Genomic DNA, 17374 nt, shown 5'->3' on the forward strand with positions numbered 1-17374 from the left:
TTCCAATGAATGCTGGAGGCCCTCATGTGACACCGCCAGAAGGACAACACAAGTCCGTTTTAATACAGAGTATTTGGACGCAGCTCTCACAACGTTGTACCCACATCTTTGTACAGACCAGATAACCCACAGCAGCAGCTCCAGTACTCCATACTCCCTTAGCACAAGACATCTTTAAGAAAGTCTTTGTGGCCTCCCATTCTTCTCCTTGAGTGACATTAACTCGAGGCTAAAGGCATCAACGTGAACATTTGTCCTTCTGACCTGAGTGGACGAAGCGTCCTGAGCAACCTGAGAACACGGAGGACCCCCAGGATCTTTGCACCGCCCGCCATGGACACCACAATATCGATGAGAGACACGAAGACCAGGAAACCGTCCAGAATGTTCCAGCTGCTTCTCAGATAGGCTGATTCCCCCAGATACAGGCCCATTGAAACTACCTGGGGAAATAAAGAGAGAGAATGAGGTGTCGAAATTAAGACGTGTACACTTTTAGATTCAGATGTCTTTTTTAGCTTCACAAAAAGCCTCACAATGTTTTTTTCTCCAGGGCACTGAAAGAGAGAAGAAGAGAGCTCCGTTGTTGTGTTACTCAAACACATTAGCTGAGCTGTGAGCACATTGTGGGTCAGTTTAATCAATGATTCACTTATCAAGTTTAGCTGCAGTTATATCACTTAATTGGAAGAGGATGCTCTGTAATCTGGATGTTGGTGGTTTCTGAAAGAGAGATTTAAGAACTAATTACGAGCAGAGGCGGTAACAGATCTGCTTATATAAACTACAAACATCTTCACAAGCAGAGGTATTATACACGTGAGCTCGCATTTATGCTGATGCTTCAGAGATCCTATGGATAAAGGCTAGATAGCTGATATTCTTGTCAGGTACACAGTAAACAGGAGTTTAGTGAATTAACATATAATCTGGAATGGGGAGGCTAAAACTGATTCAAAATATGATCATTGCAGTGATAGTTGCTTGGTAACTTTCTCAGCTTTTTATGTTGACTCACTTTTGCTGACCATACTGGAACTGTAGAGAATGTGTACGATTAAAACTCAAGAAAATCAGTGATTCAATGTGAATATTTTGGGGGGCTGACACTGCACTGTGCCACTTGAACACAACATCCTGTTAAATCTAACACTTCTAGACTGAGCACACACACCATGAGGACACAGAGGCCAACATATTAAGGAAATGTGAACCTTCAAGCTGCACACGTTTCACCCTTCCAAGAGTTTCTAACTACCACTGAACGAGAGGCTTGATTCAAACAGAAACATTTGAGATGAAAAGGAGCTCAGGAGTGCTGTGGGAGGAATGTGAAGGCAGAAAGTCTGAGAGAGGCGGTTGGGCGGCATAAAAAAGGCTCAAGCAGAAAAATAGAGGGATCCGACCAAAGACAGTTTTTTGGGGGTTTGAAAGGAAACTGGCATAGCAGATTGGCACCATTTGACACCTGCCGGGTGCTTTCATGGTGGGAACAATATGGTGTGGCTGTCACGTCTGACTGGAAAATCTCAGTCCAGCCACTGTGTTCACTTGCATTGTTTGTTTTTTTGTTGTTTTTTTTACAGAATTTGCAATTGCTCACAAGGCAATCTTTTTTTTTTTAATATCCTATGTTACGTATCTAATCAATCTTGACATGCAGAATGAGCTTCCAAGACAGTCAAATTAATTAGCTAAATAACTGAGCCCATCTGCAGAAAGAATTACTGTAATTGACAGTTTGTCAAAAGTTTAATGAGGTTTATTGTCAATTTACAGTATACCATAAAGAAAAGCACACCAATATTTTTTTTTTCAGTTTTCCAGTAAACTGATGATCACACATTCCCAAACATACTCATAAACCGACAATATGTTTGTGTCAGTTGAACAACATGTTCATGTCTTCAAGAATATCTGATGTCAGAAAAGGTTTTAGTGTGTAACAAGAGAAGTAGCATATCCACATTATGGGGCCTCCATGTGTACGTGGAAGGTAGAACAAATGGTGATGTCAGTGACAGCCAGTTGTGGCGTCACTCAACAAATCAGCAAGAAAACATCATTGCCCAATAATTTGATCTGCAACACACCAACATTACTGCAGAATAAGCTAATTCCCACTACGTTTTAACATATGCAGGAAGCTAAGCTACCAATGCAATATTTCAAAGTAATGTCGACAGATGAGTTTGACTTTTCTCTGCATTTGTTTTTCTTCTATCCTCCCGACAATAGAATAGGAATAGAACTTTGCGAAGATTTACTTTCTGTGTAGCCCGCATCATGAACGCATTCATGAGTTCCACAATGTGATCTCTGCAACACTGGAAGTTCTACAACCAAAGGTTCTTAGACAGGCGCGAGGATGGAGATCTCATCAGTGTCCACAAACCGGAACTCTGGGTGTAGGGAACGTGTAAGGTGCTGATTTATCGACAAGGAGATTTGTTTTGGGGTTGATGTTCCCCTCATTTTTTGGTGTGAGCAACAACCAAGTCAGCAGTGCTCTTAAACAACGTGGACATTGTCCAGCAGCTCACTCAGCACACCAACTGTCCACTTCTACCTCCATTCTGTCACAGAAGTTATGTTCAGCAACACTCCACAAACAAATGGATAAATAGAAATGCACTGCATTATGTCATGCCGAGGGCTACAGAGAGATGCTAACTTACTGGACCGGACATACACAAATTACCATGGTCCCAAAGCTTACAGAAGCAATCAGCTTCATTGATTCAAACTAGGAGATGGATTCAAACTTTTCTTTTTGTTTGCAATATACTGGGTAAAAGCATTTAATTTATTTATTTTCATATTGTTTTGTTTGAAAGAGGTAGTCATGGCATTATATTTAGACAACTGACAGTTACAAATGCTAACTATAAGAAAATATTTAATGTTATAACTATTACGATGTGGTGAGTCAGTGTCCTCTCGTTCCTCTTCATGATATCACAGGCTGGGTCATGGCTTTAATTGTGTCACATCTGTTCTGCTTCTGTGACTAAATCATTCCATAAGGTGAATAAAATGCAAATAACTTACAGTACCTCAAAGATAAAACTAGGTGCATGATAAATTCATAGCTATTCAAATCCTGCTCCTCACAGCAAACAGGTTGAGTGCAAAACACCATCAACCTGCAATTGTAAATTGATTTCAGCAAAAATAGTGTAATTATAGTATGTTTTGTTGTATTGATTGAATGATGACATTTGAAAATATAATTTTAAAAGACCACAATGTGACTGATTAGGGGTCACTCAACAATATTCCATCAGCGCTTTTGGAGGGAACTGAGTCACTTGAACATGTTATTGATTGAACGGGCATCGGGCATGTTAACAATGTAAGCACTTAAGGTGCTTAAAGTTCGGCTGTGATGCCTAATCTTGGGAGCCTGCCTGGATCTCACAATGGTTTGTTGAGCAGGAACACAGCTCAGTGTTACAAAGGGGATAAAGTGGATAAATCTGTTGCTTTTATGAGTGCATTTGCTTTGGACATGTTCTGAGGACATTAATCAGCTGATCTCTTCACTAACAACCAGTACAAGGGTATTGGGTGTAAGTCAGGGCTAAGGTAATGTCCTAATGAATCACATGTAAGTGTCATATTTGGGTAGTTTATTGTCCTACAAAGTAATAGAAACATAATTATTTGAGTATGTTTTGGAACGAGAGCGAGTGATAGATAACAGAACCTCAGACTCTCTTTCTAATTACAATTCTGATGTTCAAGGTCAGACTTGCCTTGTGCAGGCAACACTGTTTACAATCATCACTGTTAGCAGTGTACACGTGTGTGTTTGAGAGAGAGAGAGTGTGTGTGTGTATGTGGACAGGAGTTGAGAGCACACACCACCAGTGATTGGGGGGGGGGGGGGGGGGGGGGGTAGTCTCACAGAGAGTCGGCTCTGTTTAATTAGTGTGGTTGCCTAATTGGAGCTCCTCTGAGAGAGATCTGACTGACCAGCCGGGAACAACAGATTAGGAGCAAGAGGAGAGGAGGGGGGGAGGGCGAGGATCGAGTGAACAAACAAGCACTGCAGGAAATGGTGATCTCAACCGCCCATTAATGAATATATTGCTTAATTCAACTAATTGGTTAAAAGAAAGATTCCTGACTTCGTTGAAACATTATCAGAGCAGAAATGCTCGAAAAACTCCCACCATTGATGATACTATACATTCTTAATGCCTGCTTTTTTTTTCTATGCAAGCCTACAGTGTTCATGTGAATTTGGGCAATATCAAGTTCACATTATAATTAATACGATGTTCATGTCTTAGGGGGCATAACATGGATTAGAAAAGATTGTCCGGTAGTTCAAATTAATACATTCGAACATGTTCTGTGTCAATGAAAGACAGAAGTAAAACAGGGATGAAGTCATACACAAATAAATGAGTAGCATTCTCGATGGAAGGATATTTTTGCTGATTGGTATATTTTAAAAGGAATCATACTATGTTGTTCACTGGTTGCGGCAGTCTCTCCTATTCTGTATTAATTAGAGCGGCATCGATACCAGTGTCGAGTATCAGGCGCAATACTGCCTGTGGTGTTCTTCATCATACTCGCTCACAGATACAAACCCAGCAATCAGTACGTGACGTCATCTGTCAGTGGCAGGTAGACACGAGCGATGTGATTGCTAATGGAAATGACAAACGTAAGACAAATGTAGCATCGATAAAGTGGCTGTGCAGAGCTGGTTCGTGGCTCGTATGAGTAGGCTTCATGGCATTTAATAAGTATTCTTATCGATGTGCATTATTGGGAAGTAGCTAAGGTTTAGTACTGGTACTTATTTGTTAAAAAGTGGTATCATTTCATCCCCAGTATACATGTTTAGCAGCTTTAAGTCAAGTTTGAGTCTGGCATTTAAATAAAAAAAAAAATAAAAAAAAATTGGCTTCATAGTGATTTGGGCTTGCAGCACTTCAAAGGGTAATCTTTTTACTTTAGAGGTTTTAGTGATACGAATATGGTGCAAATTGTTGAGAATTTAAAATGTAATTAAATGGCTTATATGTGTTTGGAGCAGCCTCTTTTCAATGGTTGAATTAACTAACCAGCTCGGTGGATAAGTCAGACAAAACTTTCTGCAAATGTCCATCCTTATATCTTCCCCACTTAGTTTACCTGGGGGCATGGAGTCAATATGGAGAAGAAAACCGCCTGGGAATTCCTGTTTCCATTAACTTCCTCCCACTCCTCCAGTGGCCTGCTTCCAGAGAAATTAAGGAATATAATAATAATAATGATAATAATAATAATAATAATAAAAAACAACACCATAGTATCAGACTAGGAGGCACTGACGTGCATTGCTACAGATCAGTGCCTCCAAACAGGCTCGTTTGGCGAGTGTGCATCAAATGCCCTGGTACACACTCTTTTCAGTGCATGCCAAAGGAACTCAAGTGATCATTTCAAAATTATAATATCATTTGCAAATAGAGATGGCCAATTGCAGTTGTCCAACACAATGCTGTCCCAATCTTGGGGGTCAAAACATTGAAAGAAAGTCAAGCATATCGACACAGCTGTCACACCTGAGGTACAAGGACTGGATGCAATTGGCCAAATGCACAAACAAACTCTGGGGTTTTTAATGTCAGTGTGCTACAGCATTCACTGCCACATTTATGGATGACAGGTAGTCTCACTAATTTAAGCTTCAAAATGAAATGGGTGTATAGGCTTTCATCAGCATGATTCCTCAAGAAGTAACCAGGAAGCAAGTATCAGTCCTGGACTGAAAAAAAGTGAAAAGACAGCGACCACACACTGGATCTACTTATAGATGAATCTAAACAATTCACATATTTTCCGGGCCTTGGATGTGTAATTGTGAAAAGTAGACGACACATGTGGCTGAGGATCACTTCCAAAGCATCCCAACCCGGGGAGGCATCTGGATGGGTTCTCATTGGCTTCATAAGACCAAGACCCATTTATAAAGGGGACTTTATATACTATACGTGTAACAACTGCACACTTTTCAGTTAGTTTGTAAAACAATTCCGAAACCATTTTCCCTCAACTTCACAATTATGTGGAATGTTGTGTTGATCTATCTCATAAAATCCCACTTAAATACATTTACATTTGTGGTTGTGATGTGACAAAATGTGGAAACCTTCGAGGGGTATCAGTACTTTTACAAACTATCCCAGACTCTACGTGGGCTTTTTACCACAGGTCCATAAGACTTTGAACTCATCACAGTAGTGATGGAACGATTATGTTTTTGTCGTGTAAATTAGTCCAATGTTGAATCGTGGGGTGTGATCACTGAATTTGATGGACCCTGAGGTATACAAAACAGTTTGGTGTCTGTTTTAGAAACTTCATGGAGAAGGAATGTGCAACAATTACTCAAGTATGGCAAAATTAATCTTAAATTAATTTGAGTGGAAAGAAATGGTAAATGTGCAGACAACATAGGATGAATCCTCAATTTAACCTAACCCCGATTGCAAAAATGCTTTATTATGAAGCCTTCGTAGGAGTCTGTAATTGGACAGTGAGTGGAAATTACAGCTGCAGGATGGTGGCTGATATATTTGAGATAAGAGAATGAGTGGCAGGAGAGTACACATTTGTGCAAATGAAGGCGCACACGGGGAGATAACAATGGAGCTTGGTTGATTGAATTACAAATGATGGGGCAAAAGAGCAGAGACAACCATAGGAAATGGGACTCAATGTGACATTAATCAAATGAGATGATAAAGAACACGAGACACTGAACGAAGTAGGTAAAGATGCAAAACAGAGGGATGGAGAGGCGAAGAGAAACTAATACCACAGAGAACTCAGTTCAACAAGGGGCCAACCGCACACATGTGATCGCTGCACCACTGCAGCAGAGATGCTCTACATACCACTAGCTACAAAAGTCTTCATTATTTGCAGTCATGAATAAATCACTGCAGGAATTTCCACCAATGTGTCAAAACTGCCCGAGGACCCGAGGGGCCTTAATAATGGATGATGCCATGTCTTCTGGACAGCGGATTAGTGGATTAAAAAGAGGAGGGCATGTGTGTTTGCGTGTGCGCGTTTATCGATGGGGAGTCAAGAAGTAGCTAAAGGCCAAGCTGAAGAGTGATGTCCTTCTAATTAACTTAATTATCGCGCTGCCCATCGCTAATGGGTCATGTGCAACTGATTAAACCACAAGTTGCAGAGCCGTCAGGGGAAAAAAAGGAGGAGACTGCGTGGCAAGTTAGATACAAAGAAAAAGAGTATGATGCAGATAAGAAAGGAGATGATGTGAAGAACAGGAAAAGAAAAGCGCAGGCAACATATAGAAAAGTGAAATATGAAAAATGAACTTCAAGGAGAAAGAGAAGCAGAAGACAGTTCCTCAAGAGGAGAGGAAAGAGTTTCGGTATCTTACCTTGACGGTCATTTCTGCCACAAAAATGGCAGTGAAGATGTAATTGGATATGGTGAGAAACAGTCGTTCCTGTAACAAAAGCAGAGCACAGATTAGGAAGAATGTAAGGAAAGTAGAAAGGACTGAAAGTTAGGAAGAAAGGAAAACAAATCAGTTGAAAGGACAAATCAGTTGAAAGGACATGACTGTTTCAGCCAGAAACTGTGAATAATCATCAGTTTCTTTTATTTTCCGTTCACTCCAGGAAGTTTGCCAACATTTGGAAACTAAGTGAAAACCCCCAAAAAGTGTTGTTGAATGAATTTGAATAATTCCTTTACACTGTTTTTACTTGCTTTCAAAGTGCTTACCATTCATTATTATGGCAGTGCTGGTTATTTATAGAAATGTGGCTTGATACCAGGATACAAGTTTGAAAAACATTCTTTATCAAAATAAATAGTTCAGATGATGAATGAGGTGACTTCCTCTGCTTTTTCTGATTTCATTAAAAGAAAAAGAAAAAATCATCCAATACACACAGTGACACATCTATTTAGTTTTTGAGCAGACCATTGGTGGTTGGTATAAAACAGTTCTATTGTCTGATCATGTTTTACCAAGCTCCATATAATCGTATAGCAGCACCTCAGATTAGAGCAAAACATCTTTATGTTATGCATCTTTATGATGCTTCAATTGACTGAGGCCCAATTTACACGACATTTTCAAGTCAAAACACAAAAGCCGGAAAAGGGAGGCACTGAAAACTACTTAAGGCTCCCAAGGTGCAACTTTTTGACAATGCTGTTTCCATGTAAACAAGATGGAACTTGAGCATTTTCAAAAAGTAGCATTTTACCCTGTTTTCACGGAGAGAGAGTTGGAGTGTTTTTGATATTTTCAAAAATGTGCATTTCCAGTGGCTCCGAGCACTGTTTTCATGTCACCGGCACCCGAAACGTAATGAAAGTTTTGTGTGTTTATGTGACAATTTTTTGTAACTTTTTTTCAAATCTTTTTTGAGACAGCTCTGTGTCATTTTTCTATTCAGTGTTTTATTTCTAAAAGTAGGATTGGCCCCCTAAATTCTGATTGCTTGGATTATTTTACTGTACAAATTGTCCACCATCCATGGCTTCTTGCCAAGCTTGTGAAAACTTCAAGGTGGACAACCACATCATCTATTCACTCCTACGTCAACATATATAGAAAACCAGAGTTCTTACCAAGCTGCCTTGGTTGATCCTCGGCCTTTCCAGAGCCACAGTGATGCAGTTAAGAAAAATGAAGACCAGGACCACGTAGTCAAAGAGTTTATGGGCAATAATGGACTGGCAGAGAAGTCTGAACCTGAGAGGGAAGAAACAAAAGAGCGCAAAGAAAAGAAGTGAGGAGAACCTGAGATTTTTATGTTATGATGTGCTGGGTAGCTTAGAATATTGATGACTCGTTTCTCAAAATGAATGGTGAAAGGAAACATGACTTTTTTCTGTTCCATTAAAAAAAAGAAAAGAAAAAAGAAAAGAAGCATGATGAGAGCCCGTATGGGGAGCACAGGGAATTCCATCATGTGGATTTTAGAGACTGTAATCATTACCATTTTGTCTCGGGTGGCCACCAACATATTACATTTTTCAGACGGGGAAAAACAGCATCACTGTAAGCCAATTAGTGGGCATCATGTACACCAATGTAACTCCTCTCATTTGTTGTAATTGACTCATAATTAGGTTCTGTGAATGAAAACTTTTAATGTAAAGAAAAATAATGTATTTGATCCAACTGACCTAAAGTGTAGGGAGATGCATATAGAGTTGTGGTTCTTATCATGAGTTTGCTTTCCTGTGTGTGTGTAATTGTGTATTCAATTTATAAACCGGCTTTACATTTTTCAGTCTTCGCATTAAAAACTTTGGAAACATATGTTTTGCAACCTGTGCAGCAAAGACGCTTCGCTGTACACGACTGGATGCAGATCTGGTTGAGATCCGCCAGTGTAGAGAAACTGTTACCGGATTGACTTGAAGCATCTGCTGCTCTGTCAGATCGTCAGTTCCACAGTCAGTGGCTGCTCTCGCTTGTCTCATCTCAACTCCCAGCTTTAAAGTGATCCGACTCTACCTACTCCAGCACCAGCTCTCAGGGCGAGGAAATTGATGTGTTAATCTCATTGCATGTCCTCCAGACCTGGCAACTCTGTCCCCTTTATATATCAATACGAATCTGGCGACACTATCCCCCCTCCGGATATTGATCCCGACCAGCGGCTGCGTTAGCGCGGACACTTATTCCAACCGAGATGCAACTTCTGACAATCATCCTGTTTTCTCCTCTGGTCTGTTTGTCTGCTTCCCACACCTTGTTTCCGGATTTAGCGCACTTGATAGAGCGAACACGCGCGTATGCTTTCACACAAATAATAGATCAAGGTACAAACAAGGTGCGCATGTGCTCAATCGCCCAACACCAGAACACACAGACACACATATACAGTCTTTGCTTGACAGATGGAACCTGCCAGGATGCCAAAACACAACCCTAGTGCTTGGCTTTCTTTAAGTGGCTATCAGCACGAAAGGAATCTGGTGCCTGAGTGAGACAATGACTGAGTGATTTTTTTTTTCATGTAGCTTTCACGGGTTGTTTCCACCACCTTTGGAAGCACAAGACAGGCTGGAGAAAATAGACGCCATGGAAGAATCATGTGACGATGTCGCTTTAACAAGCCCATTTGTGAAACTGGAAGACAGGAGGTTTTCTCGATGGGAGCAGACAAATGGTTTGGCTATGTTGCCTGCTGTTCTTCCACATTCTCCGGCAGAGTCGGTAATGTGGGCAAACATTTGTTTTTCAAGGCCATTGGTTTTGCTTGTAGAGTCATTTTTTTCTACCCCAAAATGGGGCTGAGTAAAATCACAATGACACAAGACTGTCTTCACAAAAAGAGTTTCTCGTTTATTGGAATGTAATCTCAAAACAAATTTCATCAGTGAGGCTTAACCTTGGCTTTGCTTGCATCACTTTTTGATAAGTACTATACTTGACCACCAACACCCATGAAGAGCAGCAGGTTGAGAGATGCTCTTACGCAATCTCCTTGCAATCACAATTTGACATTGTCAAACTCACTCAAATCTTTATGCGTTCCCATTTTTTTGCTCCTAATACATGCATTTCCACAAAGGTTTCCCTTCTTGTCTATTATTTCCTGCCGAGCAATAGGTGAAGAGAGAAAAAAAATTGTGTCAACTTACAGTTCAGGGTTGCCAAACACATTGTAGTTCAACTCGCCTCAATTACATTTTATTTGAATAGCACCAAATACAGCAGTCGTTTCAAGCTATGAAATGCGTATGGATTAAAAAAAAAAAAAAATGAGATAGAGGTATTATAATATCTAAAATATATTCGTATAAATTGTGGTGAAAGCTGCTACAGCAATTCCTTTTACCATCCAGCCGTCTCCTATAACCACTTTATCCAGACATGGAACCTACACCTGTCCAAAAAAATTCATGTAACTTTGGGAGAAAGGTGAATTATCAAGAAAAAAAAATAAATCCATGCAGACATTTGAAGAAAATGCAATTTACGATTTGCTCATGAGACTGTGTGTTGCACAGTTGTGTAGTGCGCCCGCCCTGTAGCAGGACAACACCCGGTTTGAGTACAGTTATCCTATTGACATGGGTATGAGTATCCAATAGGCTGGAACTGGTAATACACTGGGATTGGCTTATCCACGCAATTCTGCATTGGCGGAAGCGGTATAGAAGATTGATGAATTTAATAACATCCTTATTATTTTGCCCCTTGAAAACATTTGTAATAGTAACTGCCTGAGGGCTAGGCCACTATAAAAAAAATAAGCGAGTGATTTCACTCAGATTCATATTTTCCTGATAATTAATACTAATATTTGACACAGTACTGCTTTATTTATTTGGCAAGGCTTGAAATACAGAAAAGCAGCAAAACCATCAGCAGTGGTTTTAAGTCACATTGACTTTACAGAGTACAAAATGACTTACTTGTTCTGAGGTGAGAACGTGTAGACAGACCAGTCCTCTCTGCTCTCACACCAGTCTGGCTTATACAGCTCCATCATCTTCTGGATACGGAAGCACCAACTCTTCATAAGAAAGGAAAAATCAAGACCTTGAAAAAGTAGTATCAGTGCCTCCCTTTATTCTCCCAGGTAAGAAAAGAGCTCTTTTATAGACAATATACACTGCTAACACAACTACTAAAATGACTGATATTGTTCATCAGAGGCTTATGGAACTTTTCAAAAGTGACTTCACAGTCATTGTAGACACATAATCCCAAACTACCATTGTTATTATCAGTTATACTTGACTTTATTTTTTAAATAATTGAGGCAAGTTCAGGGCCTATTGTGAACACTATTATTTTGTCAAATAAATAAGAACAAATGCCTAATTCCCAAATAGTTTCCTCAACCTTGAAGATCTAACACTCTCTTCTAGTGGCACTACCAGAAATAAATATAATATTGTTTGGATAATGTGATGATTTACTTATAATGCATAGTGTTTACTTAGCATTTTAGGAAGTTTGGTATTATAATGATATATATACAAGTCCAGTTGCCATCAGGGTGAAATTGAATATACCATTCTCTTGATGGCTGGGAATCTCCATTTGACAAGAAGAAGAGATGCTAAATAGTCTTCCATTCCATGTGTCTATGAATTGCAACCCCTTGCAATGTGTTATTGTTGACAGAATACAAAATGTCATGATATGTGTGAGATAAGAACTTTTGAATTGATAGCTTTCTTTGAGAATAACTGAAAAATTCACTCACATAGTCTGTTTCCTCATCGAGATCTGCTCTGTCTTTGCGTGCATTGACTTGAGGAAAAACATTGGTCATCAGCTGAGTGTGGACACCCGGTGCCTTTCCGTTACAGTCCCGGTGGTCCACATCCAATCCGCTACCAGTGCCAGACCCTCCTGTAATTGACCCCCCTGTGCCTGACCCACTCCTCCTCCCAGAATCTATGTGGATGGGTGCCAGGACCAGGGGCTGCTGTCCGCCCGCTCGGAGCACCTCCGGGAGCTCCAAGGAAAGAGCCCGTCTGTCCCTCCTTGCGGCAAAATGTCTGGAGAGAAACAGCGGCGGTGGGGGGGCATGATGAGAGGCCAGGGGGTGGTGGGGGTGGGGTGGGTGCGAGAGAAGAGACTCCTGCTCGGCAGAGTAGGCGTAGGAGTGAGGGGAGCGAGTGCTACGCACACGGAGGCTACCTCCCACCGGAGGAGCCCCGCCAAACCCATAACTCCTACGACCCAAGCTGTTGGAGCTTGACCTGGCCAGCAGAGGAGAAAACATGGTAATCAATATTCATGAACAGTTTCAATCAGGACATAATTAACAATACTTTAAATATTAAGAATGCAATCATGAAACTGACAAGTCTATTACATTGTTGCAAATTAATCTGGATAAGGGCATAAAGGTAAGAAAATATCTGTATGACAGGAAGAACGGGAGGTGCAATTGTGTACCTGCGGCTCCATCCATAGTGTGGAGGGAGAGGGCGCCCCCAGTTGTGGTAGTTGGAACTCCGACCATGACGCTGGAATAAATACAAAGAAGTCCAGATTAAAGGATATCTGCCAGACAAATGTTTGAAAACAGCCCATAAATCAAAGAAAACCATACATTTCTTGTGTATATGTTTATTGTCAATAAAGCATGGAGATCAGCCATTGCAAATTGCAATTGTGCTACCAAAACTAAACAAAAACTAACTAATAATACTTAAATTCCTTTTCCTGCATTGACTCATTCCATTTCTAGGATATGGTGGGAAGCCCGGTGAGTTGACAGGGATCAAACATCGTGCTCAGAACCTGTCCACTGTGGCATTGGAACCCGCAAACATTCAAACCCAAGTCCAGTTGTCTAGCCTCAAGGCAACCACTAGCCCAACTAATGGCTATGATTCAGCCATAGCCGACCCTCAACAGCCATGATCTGTTAAGATATGGACGTCACTTAAACTTTGATGGAGTGTTGTGGTATATTGCAATTTGTCCACCGTGGGACCATGTACATTGTTCACCTGGACCTTGTTCATGAGATCCTGACCAATGCAGACAGGGAAAGTCCCTCAAGAGCTGCAGTTTTGAGATCCTCCGTCCAGGTAATCTAACACTGCCATTATGTTCAACTCGAATTCCCATGTTATTCATTTTTACTGCTTCCTGCACATCAACTTCGAAGACAAAATGTTCCCTTGCTGCCTAATAAATCCACTAACAGCTAGTGTATCCATCAAACTATCATTTGATGGATATGCATTTTTCAAAAAAGAAAAAAAAATATGGTTGAAAAGCAGCTCATTATTAACAATTTAATGTAACGTCATGAATGAAGCAACAGACAATCCCATTACCTAAAACTGTCTAAAGTACTATTAAAAAAACAACAAACAAACAAACAAACAAACACCTAAAAATGATTGCCAGACTAAAACTCCAAGTGAATTTATAATTGTATATTTTGGCTGTTGTCCTGCTGAAAACCAGATTGAATCATTATTTTTGAATGATTGCAGACAATTTATTGGAAATGCAACAATTCTGGAGCAAAAATAATGCCTTGTTTACACAACGTTTCAAGCAAAACATTATTTAAGAAAGGCTTTGTGTGCACTATTAAATTCAGCTGGAGCAGTTTGGGGTTCAGAATCTTGCTCAAGAACACTTTGACATGTAGACAGGTACATATGGGGAATTGATCCTGCAATCCTTAAAATGACAGATACAAGCAAGACTCCCATAAGCTTTATGGATAAATTCTTCTTCTTTGGCTCTAGATTGTGTCTCTATTCAAACTTCCAAACGTGTTTTGAATCTATTGGTTTGAATCCATTTGTACACTCTTAGAAATCAGTCATCTTGAAATACTCTAGTGTTGAATAAAATAGGTTGTTTCTTCAGTATTGGCTATGGAATTAGTACAGCGTGATACTGTGAAGCTATATGGATCTGAAACTGGAACATTGCTGCTGTATATCCATAAATATAACAGTATGTGAGTACAGCCTTAAACAAATTAAGTGCAAACGGGCTTTTGAAAATGATACCTGAGTGCACCACAGCCTGTCATCAAGTTTAATATGCAAGCCCGAGTGCCAGTTCCACCTTAAGGAACATAAACACTTCCGTTTGTTTCTGCATGTTTAATCCTCTGAGCCTGATAGACCTAATTATATGTTTTACCCCTGGAAACGTACGTTGCCAGTCAGAGCTCGAAGCCGGTGGCATATACTGAAGGATCTATGCATCCGTCTCTATAGAAACTGTGGTGAAGCATGGAAAGTAAATGTGAAATAACACCTTCAGTCCACATGGAACTGCACACCCAATCACTGAGGAGGAACGGTAGCAATGTGTTTGTTTTCGATGAATATTACTGTCAAGGCATTTTGTTCCACGCTACACAGCAAAAACTACAACAGCTGCTACCTATATTGTGTATTGTGTCCTTTAGTGCCAAACAGGCTGTACCGTGTACAACTTCCTCTTATCTGTGACGTGAATGAAGTTTTGGAGAAAGGTGAAATGACATCAACTGCACAGCAATGTTTATTACATTGCTGTACGGTTGATGAGTTATATATCAGTGCAATGCCACCCATTACATTGGGAAATGGTTGCATTACTCCCAGTTCATTTCCAGAGTTTTATGATATGATTTCCAGATATAAAAGTTGATGTAAATCTATTTCCCATTTCTTAGTTTGTGTTGTACATGAAACAAGCAACTTCTTACATTCAAAGATAGCATGCATCACCAAGTGTTTGTAATTTGACACCAGCGCCACATGAAAAAGGTGACATGCTTTCATCTCGGTTTCTGAACAGTTCTTCCAAAATTAAGTGAATCTGGAAATGTTACAATACATTTTATCCAAAAAGTATTATGAAATGTTGTAGTTTGATCAAACATTAACTCAAGAATTAAGAAATACATCTGAATATATTCTGAAGATGAAGCCATAATCATCTCATAAAAAGAAAAAAGAAAAAAAAAAAGAAAGTTTCATGTTGGCACAGCAACATTCTGAAAACTATGTAGTTAGGCTCTTTGGCCACGAGTGGGCGTTGTTGTTTGTATTTGCAATGGAACCACACACGTGCACAGAGAAATATATGGTATATACATGTACAATGGCAAGTACACAAACATTGGTCTGAACAGAGATAAAGTTGGATTGTTATTACATAAGTCCCAGGAGAATATGGACTGGGAGTCATGACACTCTGGAGGGAGACATGTATTGTTACTGTCCATCTACTGAGCATGTGCAGAACAAGTAGTTTCAATGGCCGTGGTGCACGTGCACAGTAGCAGTGTTTCAGGGAAAAAAAAAAAAAAAAGTGTTTCCTCCTTCTACATGAAGACAGAGACAGAGTCTTTTCAAAAAGTTGCATTTCCCCTCATTTCCATGGAAACAAAGTTCAAGGCTTTTCTGAAAAGTTCAACCTGGGGAGCTTTTTTCAAAAGGTTTTCAAAAAAATTTTCATTGTCATGTAAACAGACCCCAAATTGCAACAAAAATGTTCTGTTTTCACTTGAAAATGTCTCAAATCATGCTGTGAGGGTAAAAACATTTTTCCCAAAAAATCTACTCTCCTGTCAAATCCATGTTTTGGATGCATCAGTAATATGAACTGACAAACTCACATTTATTTTAAGAATTAAAAAAATAAATAAAAGGATAGTGTCATAGATATTCTTTATTTTACAAAGTTTCCTCCTCTACTATTTAATCTGTACTACAAGGATTCAAAGCTCATTGAGCATTACTATCTAAATTCCATCCATCCAACAAAGCAGCATGTCTGTCACACTCATCAGTGAGATCCTGAATGTAACAGAGCGCAACTAACAAAAGCACCAAATCTGAGTCGCGACTGAACCCGATGAGCAGTCTGATACAGAAAGGAGAAGAAAAAAGTCCCAGGAAACAGATGGAACTGATTCATAGTCAGAACTGGGATTTCATCAAAGAGGAACAAACACGAGCAGGCAACTCGGAAAACTTCAGTGGGGACAAAAAAAACCCATGAAATTCTTCATAAACAACTCTCTTGAATGCTTATTATTCTGGTTGCCTTTGCTCTGGGTGATGTAACTGGTGCCTTCTGATATCAATAAAGTTGGAGCGCTGGGAGAGAGGAGGAGGAGACATCACAGTGAAGTGGATCTCCCACACCCACCGTGTTTAACATTATAACCTCTCCGCTACAGAGTGTTACTAAAGCTCATCATCTCTGCTTCACGCTTTCCTCCACTCTCCTATTTGGATTCATCGCCCTCCTTGTTTCTCTCCATCTTCCTCATCACCATCATCGTGTCTCTGTTCTCCTTCCTTCCTCTTTTTTTCCCCTGTGGTCTTCTCCTCTCCACCTCTCCCACAGTGTGGATGAACACATGAGGGAAACAGTCAATTATTAGAAGTCGCCATGGCAACCGTGCGCTGAGCCAAACCTCTGGAGAACTGTTTCAGTTTCTTTCTCCAAAGGTTTTGGTTCAATGAACAACGCAACAGGGAATTCCCACTGTGCACACATCCAGTTACATGCCGTATGTTTGATAGGAGCTACAGGGCAAATTATTGGATTTATGTGCAAGTCCAGATCAGCTACGCAGCAGCTCCGCCAGAAGACAGCACAATGAAAGGGTTGGCTATTAGTGAGCGGAACGACTGCTGTCTATGCCAATTTATAGCCCCTGAAAACTACTGTACATGATTAGCCTTGAACTGTAATACAGAAAAGGGGGTATGTACTGGCTTCACAAAAACAATGACCTATTTTCCCTTCCATCTTATCCTTTATCCATCATTTGTGAGAGGTGTGAATTTGCATACTGTATTTGGTCCTGGTGGAGGTCTCTTAAAGGGAATACATGTTTATCAACCAATCTATCGG

At 40.2% G+C, this 17374-nt stretch overlaps 1 protein-coding gene across 1 annotated transcript in view; it reads right to left on the minus strand.

Annotated features, from left to right (window-relative positions):
- Positions 1–17374, minus strand: part of LOC308148871 (voltage-dependent T-type calcium channel subunit alpha-1I-like) — a gene marked incomplete at its 3' end in the record, with an annotated part of 170601 nt that overhangs the window by 48257 nt on the left and 104970 nt on the right. Inside the window, exons 16-21 of the mRNA XM_080520411.1 lie at positions 12935–13005; positions 12234–12735; positions 11434–11534; positions 8629–8752; positions 7421–7489; positions 265–443 (exon numbers count right to left, since the gene is read on the minus strand). Coding sequence (XP_080376537.1) covers positions 265–443; positions 7421–7489; positions 8629–8752; positions 11434–11534; positions 12234–12735; positions 12935–13005 — 1046 coding nt within the window. The remainder of the gene's footprint in view (positions 1–264; positions 444–7420; positions 7490–8628; positions 8753–11433; positions 11535–12233; positions 12736–12934; positions 13006–17374) is intronic.

This window comes from Blennius ocellaris (assembly GCF_963422515.1).
Source record: "Blennius ocellaris genome assembly, chromosome: 3".
Taxonomy (NCBI): domain Eukaryota; kingdom Metazoa; phylum Chordata; class Actinopteri; order Blenniiformes; family Blenniidae; genus Blennius; species Blennius ocellaris.